This window comes from Silurus meridionalis, chromosome 19 (genome assembly GCF_014805685.1).
Source record: "Silurus meridionalis isolate SWU-2019-XX chromosome 19, ASM1480568v1, whole genome shotgun sequence".
Classification (NCBI taxonomy): Eukaryota; Metazoa; Chordata; class Actinopteri; order Siluriformes; family Siluridae; genus Silurus; species Silurus meridionalis.
Window position 1 is genome coordinate 393,314 of NC_060902.1, and position 20,331 is coordinate 413,644.

Below are 20,331 nucleotides of genomic sequence, written 5' to 3' on the forward strand. Positions count from 1 at the left end.
CTCACACAACACACACTTATACAACCTCACACCTCATTACACACAACACTCACACATCAACACATCAACACAACACTCACACAAAACACACTCATAAAACCCTCACACCTCAATACACACATCAACACACATCAACACAATACTCACACATCAATACACACATCAACACAACACACACACTTGTACACCTCACACCTCAATACACACAGCAACACAACACTCACACATCAATACACATCAACACAACACACACATTAATACACACATTAACATACTTAAACATCAATACACATCAACACACCACTCACACAACACACACACTCATACAACCCTCACACCTCAATACACACATCAACACAACACTCATACATCAATACACATCAACACAACACTCACACAACACACACACTTATACAACCCTCACACCTCAATACACACATCAACACTCACACATCAATACACATCAACACAACACTCACACAACACACACTTATACAACCTCACACCTCATTACACACAACACTCACACATCAACACAACACTCACAACACACACTCATACAACCCTCACACCTCAATACACATCAACACTTACACATCAACACAATACTCACACATCAATACACATCAACACAACACACACACTTGTACACCTCACACCTCAATACACACATCAACACTCACACAACACACACACACACACACACACACACACTAATACAACCTCGCACATCAATTAACACATCAACAAAACACTTACACCTCAATACACATCAACACAACTCACACAACACACACTCATACAACCTCACACCTCAATACACACAGCAACACAACACTCATACATCAATACACACATCAACACAACACTCACACAACACACACTCATACAACCCTCACACCTCAATACACACATCAACACACTTAAACATCAATACACACATCAACACAACACTCACACAACACACACACTTATACAACCTCACACCTCATTACACACAACACTCACACATCAACACAACACTCACACAAAACACACTCATAAAACCCTCACACCTCAATACACACATCAACACTTACACATCAACACAATACTCACACATCAATACACACATCAACACAACACACACACTTGTACACCTCACACCTCAATACACACAGCAACACAACACTCACATCAATACACACATCAACACAACACACACATTAATACACACATTAACATACTTAAACATCAATACACATCAACACACCACTCACACAACACACACACACTTATACAACCCTCACATCTAAATACACACATCAACACAACACTTACATATCAACTTACACATCAACACTCACACAACACACACACTCATACAACCCTCACACCTAAATACACATCAACACAACACTCACGCATCAATACACACATCAACACAACACTCACAACACACACTTATACAACCCTCACACCTCAATACACATCAACACAGCACTCGCACATCAACACACACATCAACACACTTGAACATTAATACACACATCAATACACACATCAACACACTTAAACATCAATACACACATCAACACAACACTCACACATCAATACACACATCAACACAGCACTCGCACATCAACACACACATCAACACACTTAAACATCAATACACATCAACACAACACTCACATCAATACACACATCAACACATCACCCACACACACACACACTTATACAACCTCACACCTCAATACACATCAACACAACACTTACACATCAACACAACACTCACACAACACACACACTTATACAACCCTCACACCTCAATACACACATGAACACAACACTTACACAACACACTTATACAACCCTCACACCTCAATACACACATCAACACAGCACTCGCATCAACACACACATCAACACACTTAAACATTAATACACACATCAATACACACACCAACACACTTAAACATCAATACACATCAACACATCACCCACACAACACACACACTTATACAACCTCACACCTCAATACACACATCAACACAACACTTACACATCAACACAACACTCACACAACACACACACTTATACAACCCTCACACCTCAATATACACATGAACACAACACTCACACATCAACACAACACTCACACAGGTCATGTTGGAAATAAATTCTCATACGACTAAATAAATGTCAAGAATTTATAAAAGCTCTCACTTGTTAAAAGGTTTGGATCAGAAGAGAGATACAGAAGAACTCCAGATGGCTTAAACACCATGATGTCCATCACCAACACGAACAGGACGTCCCTCCAAAACTGATGTAAGGACAAAAAGAAAACTTCTTGAGGTAACTGAAGGATCTACAGCAACATTAAAGCAGGTTAAGGAACACCTGGAGAGCACTGGTGAGTAGCAACACATAGCAACACACTCTCATTTTCTCCTGCTCTCGTCTGGTGTGTCCTGAGGAGAACATCATTCTAAATCTTCTCAACCCATGTGGCAGAAACAGCTTCTGATCTCAGGAGACCAAAGTTTAGAATCTTTTGGATGTCACTTTAAATGATCATCAGCTAAAGAACAGCAGCTTCATGTGTATTAGTTAAGGGGTGTGGAAACTTCTGCATCTCCACACTTTTCCCATTTGAAGGTGCTTTTGCTTTACAATGAACAAAAAGTATGTGAGATGTTCATCACAAAAACCTGTAACTTCTGCTCTTTATCAGTGGTGTGTGTGTGTGTGTGTGTGTGTGTGTGTGTGTGTGTGTGTGTGTGTGTGTGTGTGTGAACATTTCTATCTGCTGAAGATGCTGCAATATAACCTTCTCAATCCCTCTGATCTCCACCTCCTCTGTAGTCTGAAGATGATGGAGTTTGTTATAAACAGCAGTAATAAATCGCAGAAATGACAAACTTTATATCAGACGTTCGTTTTATTTCACTTGTAACATCATTTTAACCTTCACAGAAACGACCCTGAACATGTGCATGTTTTCCTGCATGTTAAAGATCAGAAAAGTTATGTTTTGTTCTTCTGATGTTTCCTTCCTCTGGTTCCATGTAAGAAATCCAGTCAGTCTTGGGCTTGGACACAAGCCCCGGTTGAATATCTGAGGTGGTTTGTGAAGGACATCTGGCAGGTGAGCAGTGAGAGAGGAACTGTATCTGGACAGGTTGAACTTAATCACTGAGGATGTTCACAGATGTAGGTAGATCCAGAGAGAGCTAAAAGCTTCTGAGCTTGAGTGGAAACTTCTTTCTGTAAAATGTTGTAAGTGTATCGAACTGCTCGAGATGAGTTAGAGAAGAACATTGCTGCTGCAGGTAAGAAGAGAGTTTCATTTTGATCCAGCCAGTGCTCCTAACATGGTGCTCTCTGAGGGGATCGGATGATGGGTTCCTTAAGTGTCAGTAAGTTAGTAAGAATGTTGTTCTTCATTTGGCGTAAACGAAGCTGCAACTTTAGTGGTATTTAGTTCATTAGTGCAGTTACTTCAACAGCAAAAAGTTTAACCCTGCCATCCAGTGGATCTGAGGGCTTTAGAAGGTCATTCCTTGTCTCTGAACCATGGACAGTTATAATAATAATAATAATAATAATAATAATAATAATAATAATAATAAAAAAAAAACAGCTCAGTTTTATAGGGGTTTTTACTGATCTGGCAACCAGACATATTCCTGCTGTCAGGCCTCTTAAGAAGAGTTACGTATAAAAATAAGGAAAGAGAGAGAAAGAAAGAGATGGCGGATAAACAGAGTCATGTAGAGTGTGTGTGTGTGTGTGTGTGTGTGTGTGTGTGTGTGTCTTAGTCAGAAACTCTGGGAATAATTCTAATCATTTCTTATGTTTTGTAGTTTAAATGAAGTGACTCATCAGTGTGTCCACATTTATTTATTTATTTGTTTGTTTATTTATTTGTTTATTTATTTATTTATGGCTTTTTTTTATTTGTGTTCTTCAGAAATGTGACATATTTACAAAGCACCATCAATTTCATGATCATGATGGATATTCGGGGAAAACATCATTTTCACACACACACACACACACACACACAGTAAACAAAAGAAATAAATACAATGAAATACAAATAAAATAATAAAAAAAATATATAAATAATAAACTGATGGACAGAATAACGAGGCGGTGATAATAAACATTTTAGTGATGCAGACAAAATCATTTAAAATTAAATTAAAACAATTTAAATATTTACAAATAAGTGACAGAAAAAACAGAAAGAGCAGTGGATCAGAGTCTGTGCTGTGAGAAACAGGAAGCTGACGATCCAACAGGAAATAAATCATTCTAATTATATTACATTTGATACTTTGATACTATATTTACATTCGATATAAATTTCCAATGTACTATTATCCTTCACCCCCTGAATCCACCCCTCAGGTACCTGACTCCACCCCTCAGCCCCCTCAGGTACCTGACTTCACCCCTCAGCTTCCTCATGTACCAGACTCCACCCCTCAGGTACCTGACTCCACCCCTCAGGTACCTGACGGTACCTGACTCCACCCCTCAGGTACCTGACCACCCCTCAGCTTCCTCATGTACCAGACTCCACCCCTCGGGGACCTGACTCCACCCCTCAGCCCCTCAGGTACCTGACTCCACCCCTTGGGGACCTGACCCCACCCCTCAGCTCTCTTATGTACCAGACTCCACCCCTCAGCTCCCTGATTCCACCACTCAGCTCCTTAACTACACCCCTCAGCCCCCTGACTCCACCCCTGGGCCCCTGACTCCACCCCACAGCCCCTTTCTCCACCCCACAGCTCCTGACTCCACCACTCAGCCCACTGACTCCACCACTCAGCCCCCTGACTCCACCCTTCAGCTCTCTGACTAATTCCCTCAGCCCCTGACTCCACCCCTCAGCTCTCTGACTCCACCCCTCACCCCTCAACTACCGGACTCCACCCCTCAGCTACTGGACTTCACCCCTCAGCTCTCTGACTTGACCACGCAGCTCTTGGACTACACCCCTCAGCTACCGGACTCCACCCCAGTATCAGATCTAACTGCTCTATCTGTGATCACCATACGTGGCCCTGCCCCTTGGTCCTGGCACCATTCACTGTGATCTCCCTACCTGGCTCTGCCCCACCACACTAGCCCCACCCTCTCTCTCTGTGAGCTCCTCATATGTATCCTCCCTTTATGCATAGCCACACCCCTTGTGCATAACCCCGCTCCTCACACCTGGCCACGCCTCTCTTCTTGGATCTCAACTCTTTAAAATGATGGGATTTTAATAACTACATATGTCAAAGGTCACAGTAGCTTTTTATTTTAATTTGATGCTAATGAGATGATCATCACAGGTAAACATCAGTGAGGTGTTCGTCCTTCATCACTCTCGTCTGCTACTCAGCGCATTGCTGCAAACATCTAAAGGTCATGCTTTTGTCTTTTTCTCTCAATGGATACAAATGTGCTGAATATTTTCCTCAAACAGAACACAAATGTGTTAATAGACATGAAGGTGTGTGTGTGTGTGTGTGTGTGTGTGTGTGTGTGTGTGTGTGTGTGTGTGTGAGATTATTTCAGGTAAGACTGATATAAAGTGAATAAGCGCAGACGTGAGAGTGATCGTTCTTCTGAAGGATCGTCTCCAGGAGCTTCTGAGTTCTCAGCCCTGACTCCCACAGGAGGACAGACTGTCGTACAGCGAGTCGCTCAGGGATTCCAGGGTTTCAGACACTTGTGGTCGATTTGGAGATAAAAGTTCTTCACTTCGTTCTTTCGTAAAATCTACATTTCCATCTTGTGGCGTGTCCTGGGCTCCGAGAGCGCGATTCTTCCCCCGCCGTCCTCCTGATGCTGAAACGTTTCTGGGTTCCACATCATGAGGAACCTGAGGAACTTTAACCGCACTCTGTAAGAACAAACAAAATATTTCAGAGGTTCATTTAGTTAAAGATGATAGAGATCAGTAACACAAACACACATCAGGACTGATACAAAACACATACAAATACACAAATCATAGCCTGGCTCCGCCCACATCTTGATGCCTGGCCCCACCCCTGATGTTACAGAATCGTCATAGATTTTTTAAAAGCTCTCTCACGCACGCACACACACACACACACACACACACACACACACACACACACACACACACACACACACGGTCTGTGCTGCTTTATCTTCAAACCAACAGGATGACCTGCATTTCCACCATGACCATTCATAACAACCACACCATTACTGGGTTCAGGACATAACCAGGACTGGAGCAGTGAAGACATAAACTGCAACATCAACATTAGTAAACAGGAAGTGGTTACAGTGCATCCAGGAAGTAATTAGAGAGTATCCAGGAGAGTGTGAAGCATGGAATTACAGTGTATCCGGGAAGTCGTCGTCTTCTTCTTCTTCTTTCAGCTTCTCCCATTAGGAGTCTCCACAGTGGATCATGTCTCCATCCCCCCTGTCCTCTACATCTGCCTCTTTCACACCAACTACCTGCATGTCTTCCCTCACCACATCCATGAACCTCCTTCTTGCTTTTCCTCATTTCCTCCTTCCTGGTGTCTCCATCCTCAGCATTCTCCTACTGATATACCCCATGTCCCTCCTCTGCACATGTCCAAACCCTCTCAATCTCACCTCCTTCACCTTGTCTCCAAAACGTCCTACATGCGCTGTCCTCTAATAAACTCGTGTCTAAACAGTGTATCCAGGAAGTAACCAAGAAGAAAACATCAGGAAGTATCCAAAATGTAACTAGGAAATAATCAGAGGGTATGTAGGAAGTAATCACAGTGTAATTAGGACATGTCCTGAAGGTCACTGTGTCTGTGAAGATTTTAATTACAACATCAAAACCAGTGAGCAGCAAAATGGACCTGTTTTTAAGTAGTAATTACAAACTGTAACGTTTCTGTAATTACTGTGTTCACAAAGTGACTATAGAACATGCAGAACTGTAACATTTAAATGTGATTTACACACACACACACACACACACACACACACACACACACACACACGAGTCCCTGGTGCACCTTTTAAAGTCGTGATGTTGATTATTATCGAACTCTTCACTGGGACATTTATTTAAAAACAGGAAGAACAAAGAGCTAAAAATCCCCCTGCTGCTTTAAACACTCGAGCGTTTTCACAAGAGTCTGTGTGTGTGTGTGTGTGTGTGTGTGTGTAAAATAATAGTCTGTTTGCAGTGCAACATCTGATGGTAAAGATTCTCCATCAATGTTCTCAGCCTTTCAGTTTCCACGGCAACTGCTGACCCAATCAGGAGGAAGCAGAGGTTAATCATCAGTGTTTAGATGCTCAGTGACACGTTTTTACTTCTCTTTGTCATCTTATTTTATCTGTCTGCTGGGTAACACACACACACACACACACACACACACACACACACACACACACACACACACACACAGCATGAGGGTGCTGAGCCTTGAGCGTGTGTTTAAGCTCCATCAGTGATGTGTGTGTTGAGGAATGATGGAGGTCAGAGCTGTTAGAATCTTTTACTCTGGATTTCTTTAATCATCCTTCAGATGACACATTGACATTTTACTGAAAAGAGATACGCACATGCGCACACACACACACACACACACACACACACACACACACACACACACAGTACTAAGGCAGTATTATAATGATGACTTTGTGGAGTGTATCAGTGGTTATTTTCTACACCACAGCGCTCACGTGTCATCAGACACAATTCGCAGTGATCTCTATATAATGGTATGTGTGGATTTCAGCGTGCTGTTGAGTGCAGAAATTTACACGTGAAATGTGAACGAAATGAAAATTGGAACTACATCTTCCATGTGAAAAAGGAAGCTCAGGTAAAGATCATGTGATGTGTGTTAAGGTTTCCTCCAGGTGAAAATGGTTGTTCTACATTGTATTTATTATCTGCAGTGATCAGGTGTAGTTTAGTGTCACCATCGTAACTCCTCCTTCTGCTGAGATCTCACTGCTTCAGTTCTCGGGTTCCTCACTGATGGAATGTGCTCCACTCGGAACATCTACATCTCAACATCTCCATTCCTCTTCTTCCCTTCATCATCATCGTTTTCTTGTTTTTTTTCTTACCCTTATAAACCTGAATGTTCTTGTGTTCCTCCAAATTTCTCATCAATTGACTCCGCCCACCTGTCAGCCCCACCCACAGCTTAGCTCTTCCTTGTGACAAGACCTCTATCAGGTGATGGTGAAGACTAACACGTGCTTCTTGTGATGTATGCACAACACACGTACGCTATCTGTCCTCTTTTATATACACCATCTCACAGAGGCACATGATTGGCTAATGTCTCTGTGAATGACAGGGGGACGATTAAGCCCCTTCCACTCATACAGAACAGCCCGTCTTTGCCACGCGGAGTTGTGAAACCATCCAGTGTTGGAGAGAAGATTTCTTATTCATAAATCAAAAAGAGACACCAGTGTTCACAGTGTTCATGTGAGGAAAGTACCTGGTGATCAGAGTCTAGTCTCACAGCTGCTCATTCCAGCCCACCACCTTCAAACACGTCTTTATGAGGAAGTGGTGGATCAGTGGTTAAAGCTCTGGGTTACTGATCAGACAGTCAGGGGTTCAAGCCCTAGAATCACCAAGCTATCCCTCTTGGGGCCCCTGAGAAGGGCCCTTTCTGCTCCAGGGGTGCTGTGTCAGGGCTGACCCCAGTGTCCTTTTTTTTTTTTTCTTTTCTTTTTTCTTTAAACATAAAAACAGGTATAGAAAATAGGCGGGAAAAGGAAAAGGACTGTTTATTTTTCTTTGCTGTAAAATATCCAGACAGGTACAATTGTCCTTTTCACTGTGAGTGAATATCCATTAAATCCACTAGGCAGCCTATCTGGTGGTTATATAAGCTCGGCTTTAAACACTAGCCCCGGGTTATTAGGAGTTATTATCTCCTACCACATCACTTCAGAGCTGAGTGCTGGGCCTGAAGGTCAGCACTGTTATAAAGCTTCGTTACGAGCCGTGTTCAGCTCGTGTTTATTATTTATGATGTGTTTGATTGAGATTTTAGTCATTATCACACCCAGACTGAGATCCGAAACGTTTCCCTTCTTTCACTGCCGAATTAAAAAAAAACTTCCCTGAAAAATATATATAATAATAAAGAAATAAAGAAATAAAGAGCCTAATGCTGTGTGTGAATCAATATTTGGCTCGATATCTGACAGGAGCATCTTCTGATTCATTCTTATGAGAAAACACTGCCTCAGGTGATTCCATGATGGAGCACACAAACACAACAGCTTTTGGGAAACAGCAATTTTACACCCATTTGAAGGGAAGGAGAGCATTTCAATATCCAGCACAGTTCCTGAAGAACTTATTTAAGAGCAGAAGTTTTTAAGCTGCTAGAGGAACATCGTCCATCTCTCTGTCTTACTCTTTGGTTTTCTCTCTGTCTCTTTTCAGCACATCACACACTTTTTACCCTCCATAATATTTACACTGCACCCTCTCACTACGCCTGGTGTCCTGCACTTCTGTCCCGTTAGTTTTGCTTTAATCAGTAATTGATAGTTACAGTTTGGTGTTTTGGGTTCTTCATAACGATGATGATGATGATGATGATGATGATGATGATTAATGAGGAGGAGGAGGAGTGTGTGATGTTACAGCATGTGTCAGTGATACAGATCACAGAAAATAAACTACTGTAATTCTGTTTTCTGGAATAAACACATACTTCACCTTATATTCCAGAAACTGTGGCGATACAGGTGTGTGTGTGTGTGTGTGTGTGTGTGTGTGTGTGTGTGTGTGTGTGTGTGTCCATATTGTCTTTTATCTTTTAATTAGAATCCACTCAGATTCCTTTAAAACATGTTTGAAGGTTTTAGGGTGATTGGCTGATTGGCTGGAAGGAGTTCAGGTGTGAATAGTGGATTGTGATTGGCTGGAAGGAGTTCAGGTGTGAATAGTGGATTGTGATTGGCTGGAAGGAGTTCAGGTGTGAATAGTGGATTGTGATTGGCTGGAAGGAGTTCAGGTGTGAATAGTGGATGGTGATAGGCTGGAAGTTCAGGTGTGTGTTAAACACACAGGTAGTTTGTGTTTGTCAGTTGAATCTAAACAAATGCATTGCTTATAAACACCTGTAACCATAGTAACATCCAGTTCCAGTTCCATCCAGAGTGAGACAGCGATCATTGACCTTAATGAGCTCCACTGAGGAGTTTTGCGTTTGATGGAACTTCTATAGTGAATACAAGAATACGGGTAAAAAAAAGAAAAAATCGAGAATGAAAAACAGCAGCTGGCGTTAACACCAACAGCTTCATTCCTAATCTCCTGCAACCTCTCTGTTATAATGATTTATTACTGCTCATGGAAATAAATAGAATCTGACACTATTTAATCTCTTTTTGTGATTCAGAGCAGCAGAAATGTAGATGTAATGTGCTGTATATAAAACATCAGTTACAGCTTTAAATCCTTAATGCTGGAACTGATGGCTAGGTGTGAGACCTAACACCATTTTAATGCTCTCCAGGACGTTCTTCACCTCCACATGGTGCACCAACATCCTGTCACACCTCCACCTGGATCATCACTTACTCTATTCATCTAAAAGTCTAAAATGGATGAATGCGATTAATTTACCTTTAAGTGTTCCTTGATTTATCTCTCTGGAGAAACTCGAGTCCTACAGCATAGGGAGAAGATTATTTTAGAAAAGGTGGAATTCTGCTCTTAGAGGAATCTTACGGATGCATCCAAATCGTACACGGATGCATCCAAATCGTACACAGTTGCACACACCTACAGGTTTATAGAGAATGACACAGCATGGGATGAGGGTTCGAGCTCCTGGAGGTTCTGAGCAGAATATCCTTAAATCTTTTCAAATCAGATTTAAGTAGAAAAAAAATCTAAATGTTCTTCTTTAGATTTGATAAAAATACACTGATGTTCTTCAGAAAACTCTCAGGGACGTGCTGTTAGAGGAAAATAATCACCTACAGGGTGGGAACAGTGACTTCACTTCATCACACCACCCTGCTGATAATTATTACACTATAACACACACACACACACACACACACACACACACACACACACACACTTTATAAAAACTGGTATTATTCAGGAGCCAGTGAAGGTCACTTAAAGAGAAGTGCAATGAATGGACATTGAACACACACACACACACACGGTTCTGACCCGTCTGGATGGACTGTGTTGGCTCGGTGGCTCCACCTGCCCCTCTGATACCCTTGGTTTGGGAAACGCCCAGTTCGCAGTGGGCGGGGCTTCAAAATGGGCTCCATAGACGTCAATGTCTGTTAAGAAGTGTTTAAAATAAAAGCGAAAAATCAGTGGAGAAATGAAGAACTCATTCAGGAGAGAGAGAAGGAGTAATGAAAGCTCACACACCTTCGTGAATGGTGCTGGACAGATTCACACTCATCCCCTTAGCCTCTAGAGGAGAAGAGTAGAGTACAGAAGTATTCACTTCGTCTAAAGACGCCAGTCCTCCCTCCAGGGTTCGATTCTTTCGAGGTTTTAGAGCTGCTTGGTGAGAAACAGAGCTTTGGAGTTTAGGGTTCAGTTTTCCAACAGCGCTGCTGCCGTAGTCAGGGAGAGGAAACGTCCCGATCCCACTGTCCAGAGTGCGCATGGAGCCTGACACACACACACACACACACACACACACACACACACAGATTTCAGCCTCTTTGTGCTGCCATGTCAATCTAATCTGCACAGAGCCTTCAGAGTCAGTACTGCTGGCCTTTTTACCACAGTCTCTATTAGTGAGTAATGTGAGTGTAGATTATTGTGAGTATAGAGTATGTGTGTAAAAGAGAGAGTGTATGCAGAGTGAATGTGTATGTACAGTATGTGTAAACTAGTGTGAGTGTGTGTGTGTGTAATGAGTGTGTGTGTAATAGATGAGTGTGTGTGTGTTTGTGTGTGTCTGTGTAATAGATGAGTGTGTGTGTTTGTGTGTGTGTCTGTGTAATAGATGAGTGTGTGTTTGTGTGTGTGTGTGTGTGTCTGTAATAGATGAGTGTGTGTGTTTGTGTGTGTGTGTCTGTGTAATAGATGAGTGTGTGTGTTTGTGTGTGTGTGTGTCTGTGTAATAGATATGTGTGTGTGTTTGTGTGTGTGTGTTTGTGTAAGTGTGTAATAGATGAGTGTGTGTGTGTTTGTGTGTGTCTGTAATAGATGAGTGTGTGTTTGTGTGTGTCTGTGTAATAGATGTGTGTGTGTGTGTGTGTGTGTGTGTGTGTGTGTGTAATAGATGAGTGTGTGTGTGTGTGTTTGTGTGAGTGTGTAATAGATGAGTGTGTGTGTTTGTGTGTGTGTGTGTGTGTGTGTTTGTGTGAGTGTAATAGATGAGTGTGTGTGTGTTTGTGTGAGTGTAATAGATGAGTGTGTGTGTTTGTGTGAGTGTGTAATAGATGAGTGTGTGTGTGTTTGTGTGAGTGTGTAATAGATGAGTGTGTGTGTGTGTTTGTGTGAGTGTATAATAGATGTGTGTGTGTGTGTGTGTGTGTTTGTGTGAGTGTGTAATAGATGAGTGTGTGTGTGTTTGTGTGAGTGTGTAATAGATGAGTGTGTGTGTTTGTGTGAGTGTGTAATAGATGAGCTGTGCTCCTCCTGAGGTGAGCATTAAGTGACATAAAGCAGAATGAAGTGAGCAGATGAGCGGTGTGTGGTTTACAGCCTTAGGAGAAACACTCCAACACACACACACACACACACAATCAGATCATGTGTCAAGATCTGGAGATAAATGTAGTGCTAAAGCTTCTCCTACTGTTGTCCTGAGGCTGACGCTCAGTGTGACACAGGCTGCGTCCCAAACACTCATGCTGCTGGAACAGGGGTTAACAGCATTGTGTGTGTGTGTGTGTGTGTGTGTGTGTGTGTGTGTGTGTGTGTGTGTGTGTGAGCAGAGAGCTCAGATACTAGCGCTTACCTTACAGATTAGTGCTGTACATAAATATGCACACTCACTTGTACACTCAATGCATTAAGGGTCCAACCAGTGTGTGTGTGTGTGTGTGTGTGTGTGTGTGTGTGTGTGTGTGTGTGTTATGAACAGTAAATGATGCTGGTAATGTGACTGTGCACTAAGTTTTTGTTTTTGTGTTCTTACCTTTAAAGTGCTGTGAGCTGACGGACTCGGCCAGACTCTCATCAGACGTCACATCATCTCCTCGACACGTTTCTGAAAACTGCCAGAGAGAGAGAGAGAGAGAGAGAGGGAGAGGGAGAGGGGAGAGGGAGAGAGTCATGTGACCTAAACCAGAAGCTATGTTAGAGTAACAGTCCTCAGTAGAATCATTACCTTTACTATCACAACAAGCTTTATTAGGACCATGAGCTATCAGTAAAACCCCAAGCTTCAATAGAAACATGAGCTTTATTAACCATCAGTAGAACCCAAGCTTCAGTAGAAGCACAACCATTATCAGGTCCCCAACCTTTCAGCATAACCACAAGCTTCAGGAGAACCAGAAGTTATTTTCGAGTCACAGTCTTCAATAAAACTGCAAGCTTCAATAGAACCATGATATTTATAAGGACCACAAGCTTCAGTGGAACCATGAACTTTATTAGAATCATGATCTTTAGTAGCACCTCATGCTTTAACAGAATTATGAGCTTTATTAGTACTACAAGCTTCACTAGAATCCAAGTTCAGTAGAACCGCATGCATTATCAGGACCACAAGCTTCAGTAAAGTCACATGCTTTAGCAGAAACCAAGCTTCAGTAAAAGCATGAGGAGTGATGCTAACATCGCTGCTAGTTAGCATACTTTACTCTCGTTTGGACGTTAAAGTGACAGAGGAGTTCGTCGACGTTAACAGCAAAGAAATGTCTCAATAAGCGCTCATTGTTCATCTCACACCAAGTTCTCGGCTGCATCAGTAATTACAGTGACTCATCTCCAACAACATTCACAATGTCATTCAAGTCCCAAATGCAATTTCCCAAACAGGCTTAGGAGACACGCAGCAGGAACACGATTTACACCCAGAGCAGTCTCACTTCATTACTACCACCATCAGTCTGGGCTTCCATACAAAACACAAACACAACACCGAGTCACAAGCACGCAGACGTGAGACAGACGACCCGTCCCACCGTCTCAAGGCCAGGTGTCACGGCAACGCACATCATAAAGAGTTCTTACTGCGATTGTAGATTACACTTGTCTTTAACGATAAGAAGGTCAAGACGATTTTACAGCAGAGGACAGACTTCAGATTACATTTCAGTGAGCACTGATCACAAGTTATAGAGGATCAGATCTTCAACAGTGGGGAAACTCCACCTCTAGGGGACAGTTCCTTGTCACTCATATCACATGATATCTCAGGTTCGGGTGTGAATATGGGCTTGTGATTGGCTGGAAGTTCAGGTGTGAGTTAAACACGCAGGTAGTTTTTGCGTCTATGGTGAATACAGGGATTTTCATAAAAGAACTCGAGGCACAAGATGAATTCGTGGAGAAGAAAATGTTCAAATGAGAACAAAATGAAAAACAGCACTGGGAGTTACTTCAGCAGCTTCATTATTACTCCATTACTCTTTATTAATACTCATTTAAATAATGTAATCTTTAGAAATGAGTTTATTAGAGGGACAGTGCATGTAGGACGTTTTGGAGACAAGGTGAGGGAGGTGAGATTGAGATGGTTTGGACATGTGCAGAGGAGGGACATGGGGTATATCAGTAGGAGAATGCTGAGGATGGAGACACCAGGAAGGAGGAAAAGAGGAAGACCCAGGAGGAGGTTTATGGATGTGGTGAGAAAAGACATGCAGGTAGATGGTGTGAAAGAGGCAGATGTAGAGGACAGGGAGGTATGGAGACGGATGATCTGCTGTGGAGACTCCTAATGGGAGAAGCTGCAAGAAGAAGAAGAAGTAAATAATGTAATCTGGCACTACTTAATTTCTGCGTGTGATTCAGAGCAGCAGAATTGTAGATGTAACGAGCTGTAATGAAAATTTTGTTAGTTTTGATCTCTGCAAACATCAATAACAGCTTCTAACATTAACAACTTCTCAATGCTGGTAGTGATCATTACAATCCAGTTTCATGCAGAAAACCTGAATACCTTGATCTCCTCGCCGCTCCTGGTTTGGCGGACGCAGCTTTGCTGATGGCTGAAAACAGGACGTGACCTTTTCAAGTCGAAGGACAGACGTCTGTGCATGATACCAAAGCCAGGCGTTGCTCCATCATCCACCCTGTTCATATAAACACATCTCCATTAATCAGGAACGACGAGGCAAAGAAGAGTGTCAGAGATAATCGCATCAGAAATCAGTTCTGAATATGTTCTGGTCAGGTGCCGATATTAAAAGTGTGTGGTAGGAGGTTACCTGTTGAGGAGCTGCTGCATGAAGCTCTCCCCCGTCACACCTGCATACATCAGCGATAACTGACCCTGCGTTTGGTCCATGATAACTTCACACGAGCGTCCTCGAGTCGAGCGATCCAGCGGAATTCCCACTCCTTTCACGTAAACCTTTTCATCCTCCAGAGCTTTGCGTAAATCCTCAGCCTTTTCCATGAGCTTGGAGATATTTAAACTGTCCACCACCTTCTTGGAACCTCCTTTGGTGCCTGATGTGTCTTTGGTTCTTGACATTGTCGACGATGAAGACATACCAGATTTGATCTTTGACATTTCTGTTTTGCGACTGAGTGCAGGAAGCTTGCTCTTCTTCAAACCAAACCAACTTGCGATCCCATTGGATGCTTTTTGTTTCGGTTCCACGGTGTGACCTCGATCTTGTTCCTGCAGTTTCAGGACATTCTCCTGAATCCCTCGCATGACCTTCTGCTCAATCGAGGACTGGGGGACAGAAAGTCTCTTCTCTTGAGCAGACTTAGCAGAGTCAGGAGCAGGTTTGGATGAAAGTGGAAGTGGGAAGGTGTCCATGTTTGTGAAGGTTTTTTTCTTCCCAGCTGTGAGTTTGGATGACTGATGCTTCTGAAGGTTCATGCGCTCTTCCTGAACCGGTTTCATTCCTCGAGGGTAAGAAGAAGCACTTCCAGCCTTGGATGGAGACTTGGATTGTCCTCTGGTGGGACTGCTTTGGGGACTTTGTACAGTCTTGTGAAGAGGATTGGGACACTTCCCATAGCTTCTCATTATTACAAGGGTTTCACAAGAGGTGGTTGAAGGTAAGCCTGCAATGGTTTTCTGACTTTCTGTTTTTGTGATGTATTTCCGTTCTGAAGAAGATGATGAGGCATGCTGTATCTTGGTATAGTTTCCAAAGCTGGGTTTGGGATGTGATTTTCCTTCCAGAGATCCAGTGTGTTTTCTTTGTTCCAGTGTGATTCTCTCGATTTGTCGTCCTGCTGTTTTGCTTCTTTCACCTTTCCCAGGAGATCCAGCAGCTCTGCTAACACTACTTAGTGCTCCTTTTCTAACTCCGGGTTGATGCAAATCTTCTACATTCTGCAGTCTTCCAAGGACCGCCAGTCGTTCTTTGAACGGGTGATAACTCGTCTCACTGTAGCTGCTGATGACTTCTCTCCTGTCCTGCACTGAAAGCTGTTTGTCTCTTCTTTTAACTGCGACCTGAGAAGCACCAGAAGGTCCAACCTTTGGAGATGCAACTGGAGCTTCTCCTTCATGATATGCATCTTTCATGCTGGGGTAGCTCATCCTTTGAGCCTTACACACAGAAGATGATGAGTTTGGAAGGCTAAAGTGGTTCTGAGGTCTTTGCCAAACAGGACTTTCTGTGTCTGTGTCCTGATCTGATGAGGAGGACGAGGAGTCACTTGTGCTAGTAGATGAATCTGAAGAGAGTGGATTAAGAACCTTTTCCTCTCTCCAGTTCATCTTCAGCTGTTCTGCATGGTCTTGGTCAACTGTGGTGGAGTTGGCAGTGGAAGGCCCAACAACATTTTCATAGAGAGTAACCTGAGCACTTGCTTTTGAACCCTTGCTTTTTTTCGGGGCCGAGTGACTACTATACTGTGGCTCTTTTGTAGGACTGGATGATGTTTCCTCAAGATTTAATGGAGATGTTGGGGCTGAATAGGTGCCAGTGTGTGAATCTGTTTTGGAGCAGGAAGTGCTTTCTGTTGTGGTTGCCTTCCGTGTCTGGATCTCGTAGTTATTCCTGCATGGGATTTTTGAGTTGCGTGTGAGTTGAGGACTCAAGCGAAAGCCGTTGTTCTCTGGTGCTGAAGGTACCTTGAGCAACTTTAAGAGTGTTGATGCTGAAGGTTTGGATTCACCAAAGAGAGACACTGGAGTTTGTGTAGACATTTTCTCCACCACCTTCTCCTGAGAACATGCTGCAGTGCTCCTCTCAGGTAGTGAGGCAGAAGAATATGATCCAACTGATGCTTTCCTGGAGACTGGAGTTTTTTTAGACTTCTTAATCGAGTCTCCATTGGAGATCTCAGGCTTTTGTTTCTCAGATGTTGTGGAGCCTTTGACAGTCTCCTTCATCTTCGCAACCTTAGGTGATGGAATAGTTTCAGATTTCTTATCAGGGTGATATTTGGATGTTGTAGGTGATATCTTGCTTGATTGTCTTTTGTTGCAGTCTTTCTTTTGATCTCCTGAGCTTGGATGATTGCTTTTGTCAACACTTTTCTTAGGACTTTGTCCTAAAGCGTCACCTTCTGGATGCACTAATCCTTTTGTGTCATCTTTGCCAGAACCTGAAGCCATGCCAAGATCTGGATTTCCCTTCAGCAACTCTAAGCTTGATGTCTGCTGGAGGATAAGACATGATGGACAACCTCCAAAGTTTATAGACAGATGACTCTCCTGCTGTCCTTCAACATTCACATGAGTGTGTTCGTGAAGATCTGAATCGGAACTGGACTGTCTACACTGGTGCTGATGTGGACTTGGGGTCACCATTCTGCTCATCTCTCTGGGGAGAGGAGACTGTGTGGTGTGAGGATGATGATGATGATGATGATGATGATAGCAGGCTGGTGGATAAAACTTCAAGGGATCTGATTCCTCCAATTTACGAAGAACCTCCAGGATGTGTGCTTTCTTCTTGAGGAATGGAGACATTGCCTCCATGGATGATGATGATGAAGCTTGAGTGGAGGTTTCTACAATGTTCTGTGCATGTTCATCACTGACCTGATGGAAGAGCAAAAATATCTGATGCTTGTTTTTTTGCAGCTACAAATTCACAAAGTCCACTACAAACCAGCACTACAATAATCACGCTAATCTATAAACTAAGAGTGAACATTCTAGAAAACGCTAACCAAGTGTGTCGGTGTTTATTATGAATGAATGTATTTATTTCTGCAGTTCATGCAGTAGTGATGAAGGTTTTCTGTGATGTGGGAATGTGTCTCGCTCTCTCTCCTCTGCACAAGTGTAAAACTCCCGCGGGGTCGAGGTGACAGTAAACGTGTGCGTGAACGAGTGCCTGGTGAAGATAGTCTGGGTCGGTCTGGAGGACGGCGCTGAGAGAACGACGCACTCCTTTTCTCCAAACGATTAGGAAATTAATTGCTTCTTTAATTAAAGATAAAGCTGGTGGCTGCGTCAAGGTCACTCGTGTGAGACTGAAGTCACTGCTTTGTGTTCTCCTTCTAACGAGTCCTCGTCTCTCTGTCCTGAAACACAGACGTGCTGATTTTCAAAACACTCTGAGATTAAACACGTCGCTTCATCGCCAGCTTTATAACTTTATCATGCCGCAGTTCCTTCTCATTTTAACCCTGAATGGAGAAAAATATGCTAACTACACTAACTGCTAATCGGTTTCGCTAACTACATTTACTGCTAATCTGCTAATCGATCTCTTATGATGCTATTTTATAGATTAGCATGTTTACTATAATGCTAGTTTGATGTAAAGGAAATGGAGCTGTATTACAGAAGCAGGTGAGCTCGGTGTGTGTGTGTGTGTGTGTGTGTGTGTGTGTGTGTGTGTGTGAAATTGATTATAGATTTATTTTGTTCCCCTACACTAAACACACACACACACACACACACACACACACACACACACACCTTTTTGACAAAGCAATCAGGTGAAATGATGATTCTGTGTGTGTGTGTGTGTGTGTGTGTGTGTGTGTGTGTGTGTGTGTGTGTGTGTGTGCAGGTGATACTGAAGTGTTTTCACACTGAAGGAGAATGAGTTTGTAATTAAGAGTACGAGGGTTTTGGTTGTCAGTGTTGGTCTTAAATCTCAGTTCTGCTCCACAGGAGGAAAATCTGTCGCACTATTGATCTGAACACTGCAGTAAAGAGCTCAGCTTCTGTCTCTGAGGCAGAACAACTCCAGCACTTCTCCACACCATCTCTTTCCATTTTACAGCCTTTACAGGCTTTTATTTAAAACTCCTGATTTTTCACGTGTCTGCATCAACAATGATGTGGGGGAAACAAGAACCACATCAATACTGCGGAGCATCAGCAGAACCACAGCAGAACATCAGCAGCAGAATATCTGCAGGAACACAGCAGAACCGCAACAGAAAATCAGAAGAACATCAGCAGGAATGCAGCAGAACATCAGTAGGAATGCAGCAGAACATCATCAGGAACGCAACTTAACATTAGAAGAAACACAGCAGAATATCAGCAGGAACGCAGCAGAACATTGAGAAATTATGTGTAGAAATATGAAATGCAGAAAATAGGAAAAGCACTAGAGAACTTGGAATTCTTCTGTACAGGTTCAGATCTTCCAGAAGAGTGTTCAGAATCAGAGTGTTTATGTGAGGAAAGTTCTGGGTGTTCAGAGTCGGGTTATGCAGCAGCTCCAAATTCACAATTTACACTGTAAATATTTCTGTCAGGTTCTGTCAGGTCCTACCACTGCTTCACCCTGAGGAACGTAATATCTAGGCTTGAACTATTCACACTGCTGCTCCTGCTGCATAACGTGGAGGAGTAACGACCTCACGCTATCCGCCCTCTTCCACATACACCCCCGACTGAGTTCTTCCTCAAATCATCTCAGGGAGTTTTTCCTTCATCTCCGTCATCTCCAGCATCATCATTATGTATAATTTATACAAATTCTCAATATATTTATTTTTAAACAAATCAGTTCTCCATTTTATCAGGAACTCTTAATGCTCCTCACAGATCTTCTCAGGTCTCCTACACACTGTTTCTAAGCATTTACTTCACCATTGCGTGGACTCCGTGTATCTCTTCATAAACCTTGTGTTCAGAAACTTTTTAACTCATTTGGAGAAAAATGACGAAGGTCAAGTGATCCGTAGCATGTGCTGTGGTCATGTCAGAATTCCAATCATGCATGTAACGTGTGGAGCAGAACTCCTCTCCTCCATCACACACATGATTAACG

At 42.8% G+C, this 20,331-nt stretch overlaps 1 protein-coding gene across 3 annotated transcripts in view; it reads right to left on the reverse strand.

The window, feature by feature from the left end:
* Positions 1 to 4,806: 4,806 nt before the first annotated feature.
* Positions 4,807 to 20,331, reverse strand: part of LOC124401962 (nck-associated protein 5-like) — a 35,598-nt gene continuing 20,073 nt past the window's right edge. For 2 of the 3 annotated variants that reach the window (XM_046874516.1, XM_046874515.1), the window contains exons 8-13: positions 15,382 to 18,131; positions 15,114 to 15,246; positions 13,140 to 13,218; positions 11,408 to 11,656; positions 11,195 to 11,313; positions 4,807 to 5,890 (exon numbers count right to left, since the gene is read on the reverse strand). In XM_046874516.1, coding sequence (XP_046730472.1) covers positions 5,645 to 5,890; positions 11,195 to 11,313; positions 11,408 to 11,656; positions 13,140 to 13,218; positions 15,114 to 15,246; positions 15,382 to 18,131 — 3,576 coding nt within the window. In that variant the 3' untranslated portion in view covers positions 4,807 to 5,644. Of the gene's footprint in view, positions 5,891 to 10,633; positions 10,677 to 11,194; positions 11,314 to 11,407; positions 11,657 to 13,139; positions 13,219 to 15,113; positions 15,247 to 15,381; positions 18,132 to 20,331 lie in introns of all 3 variants that reach the window. The other variant, XM_046874518.1, reaches the window with a different exon arrangement.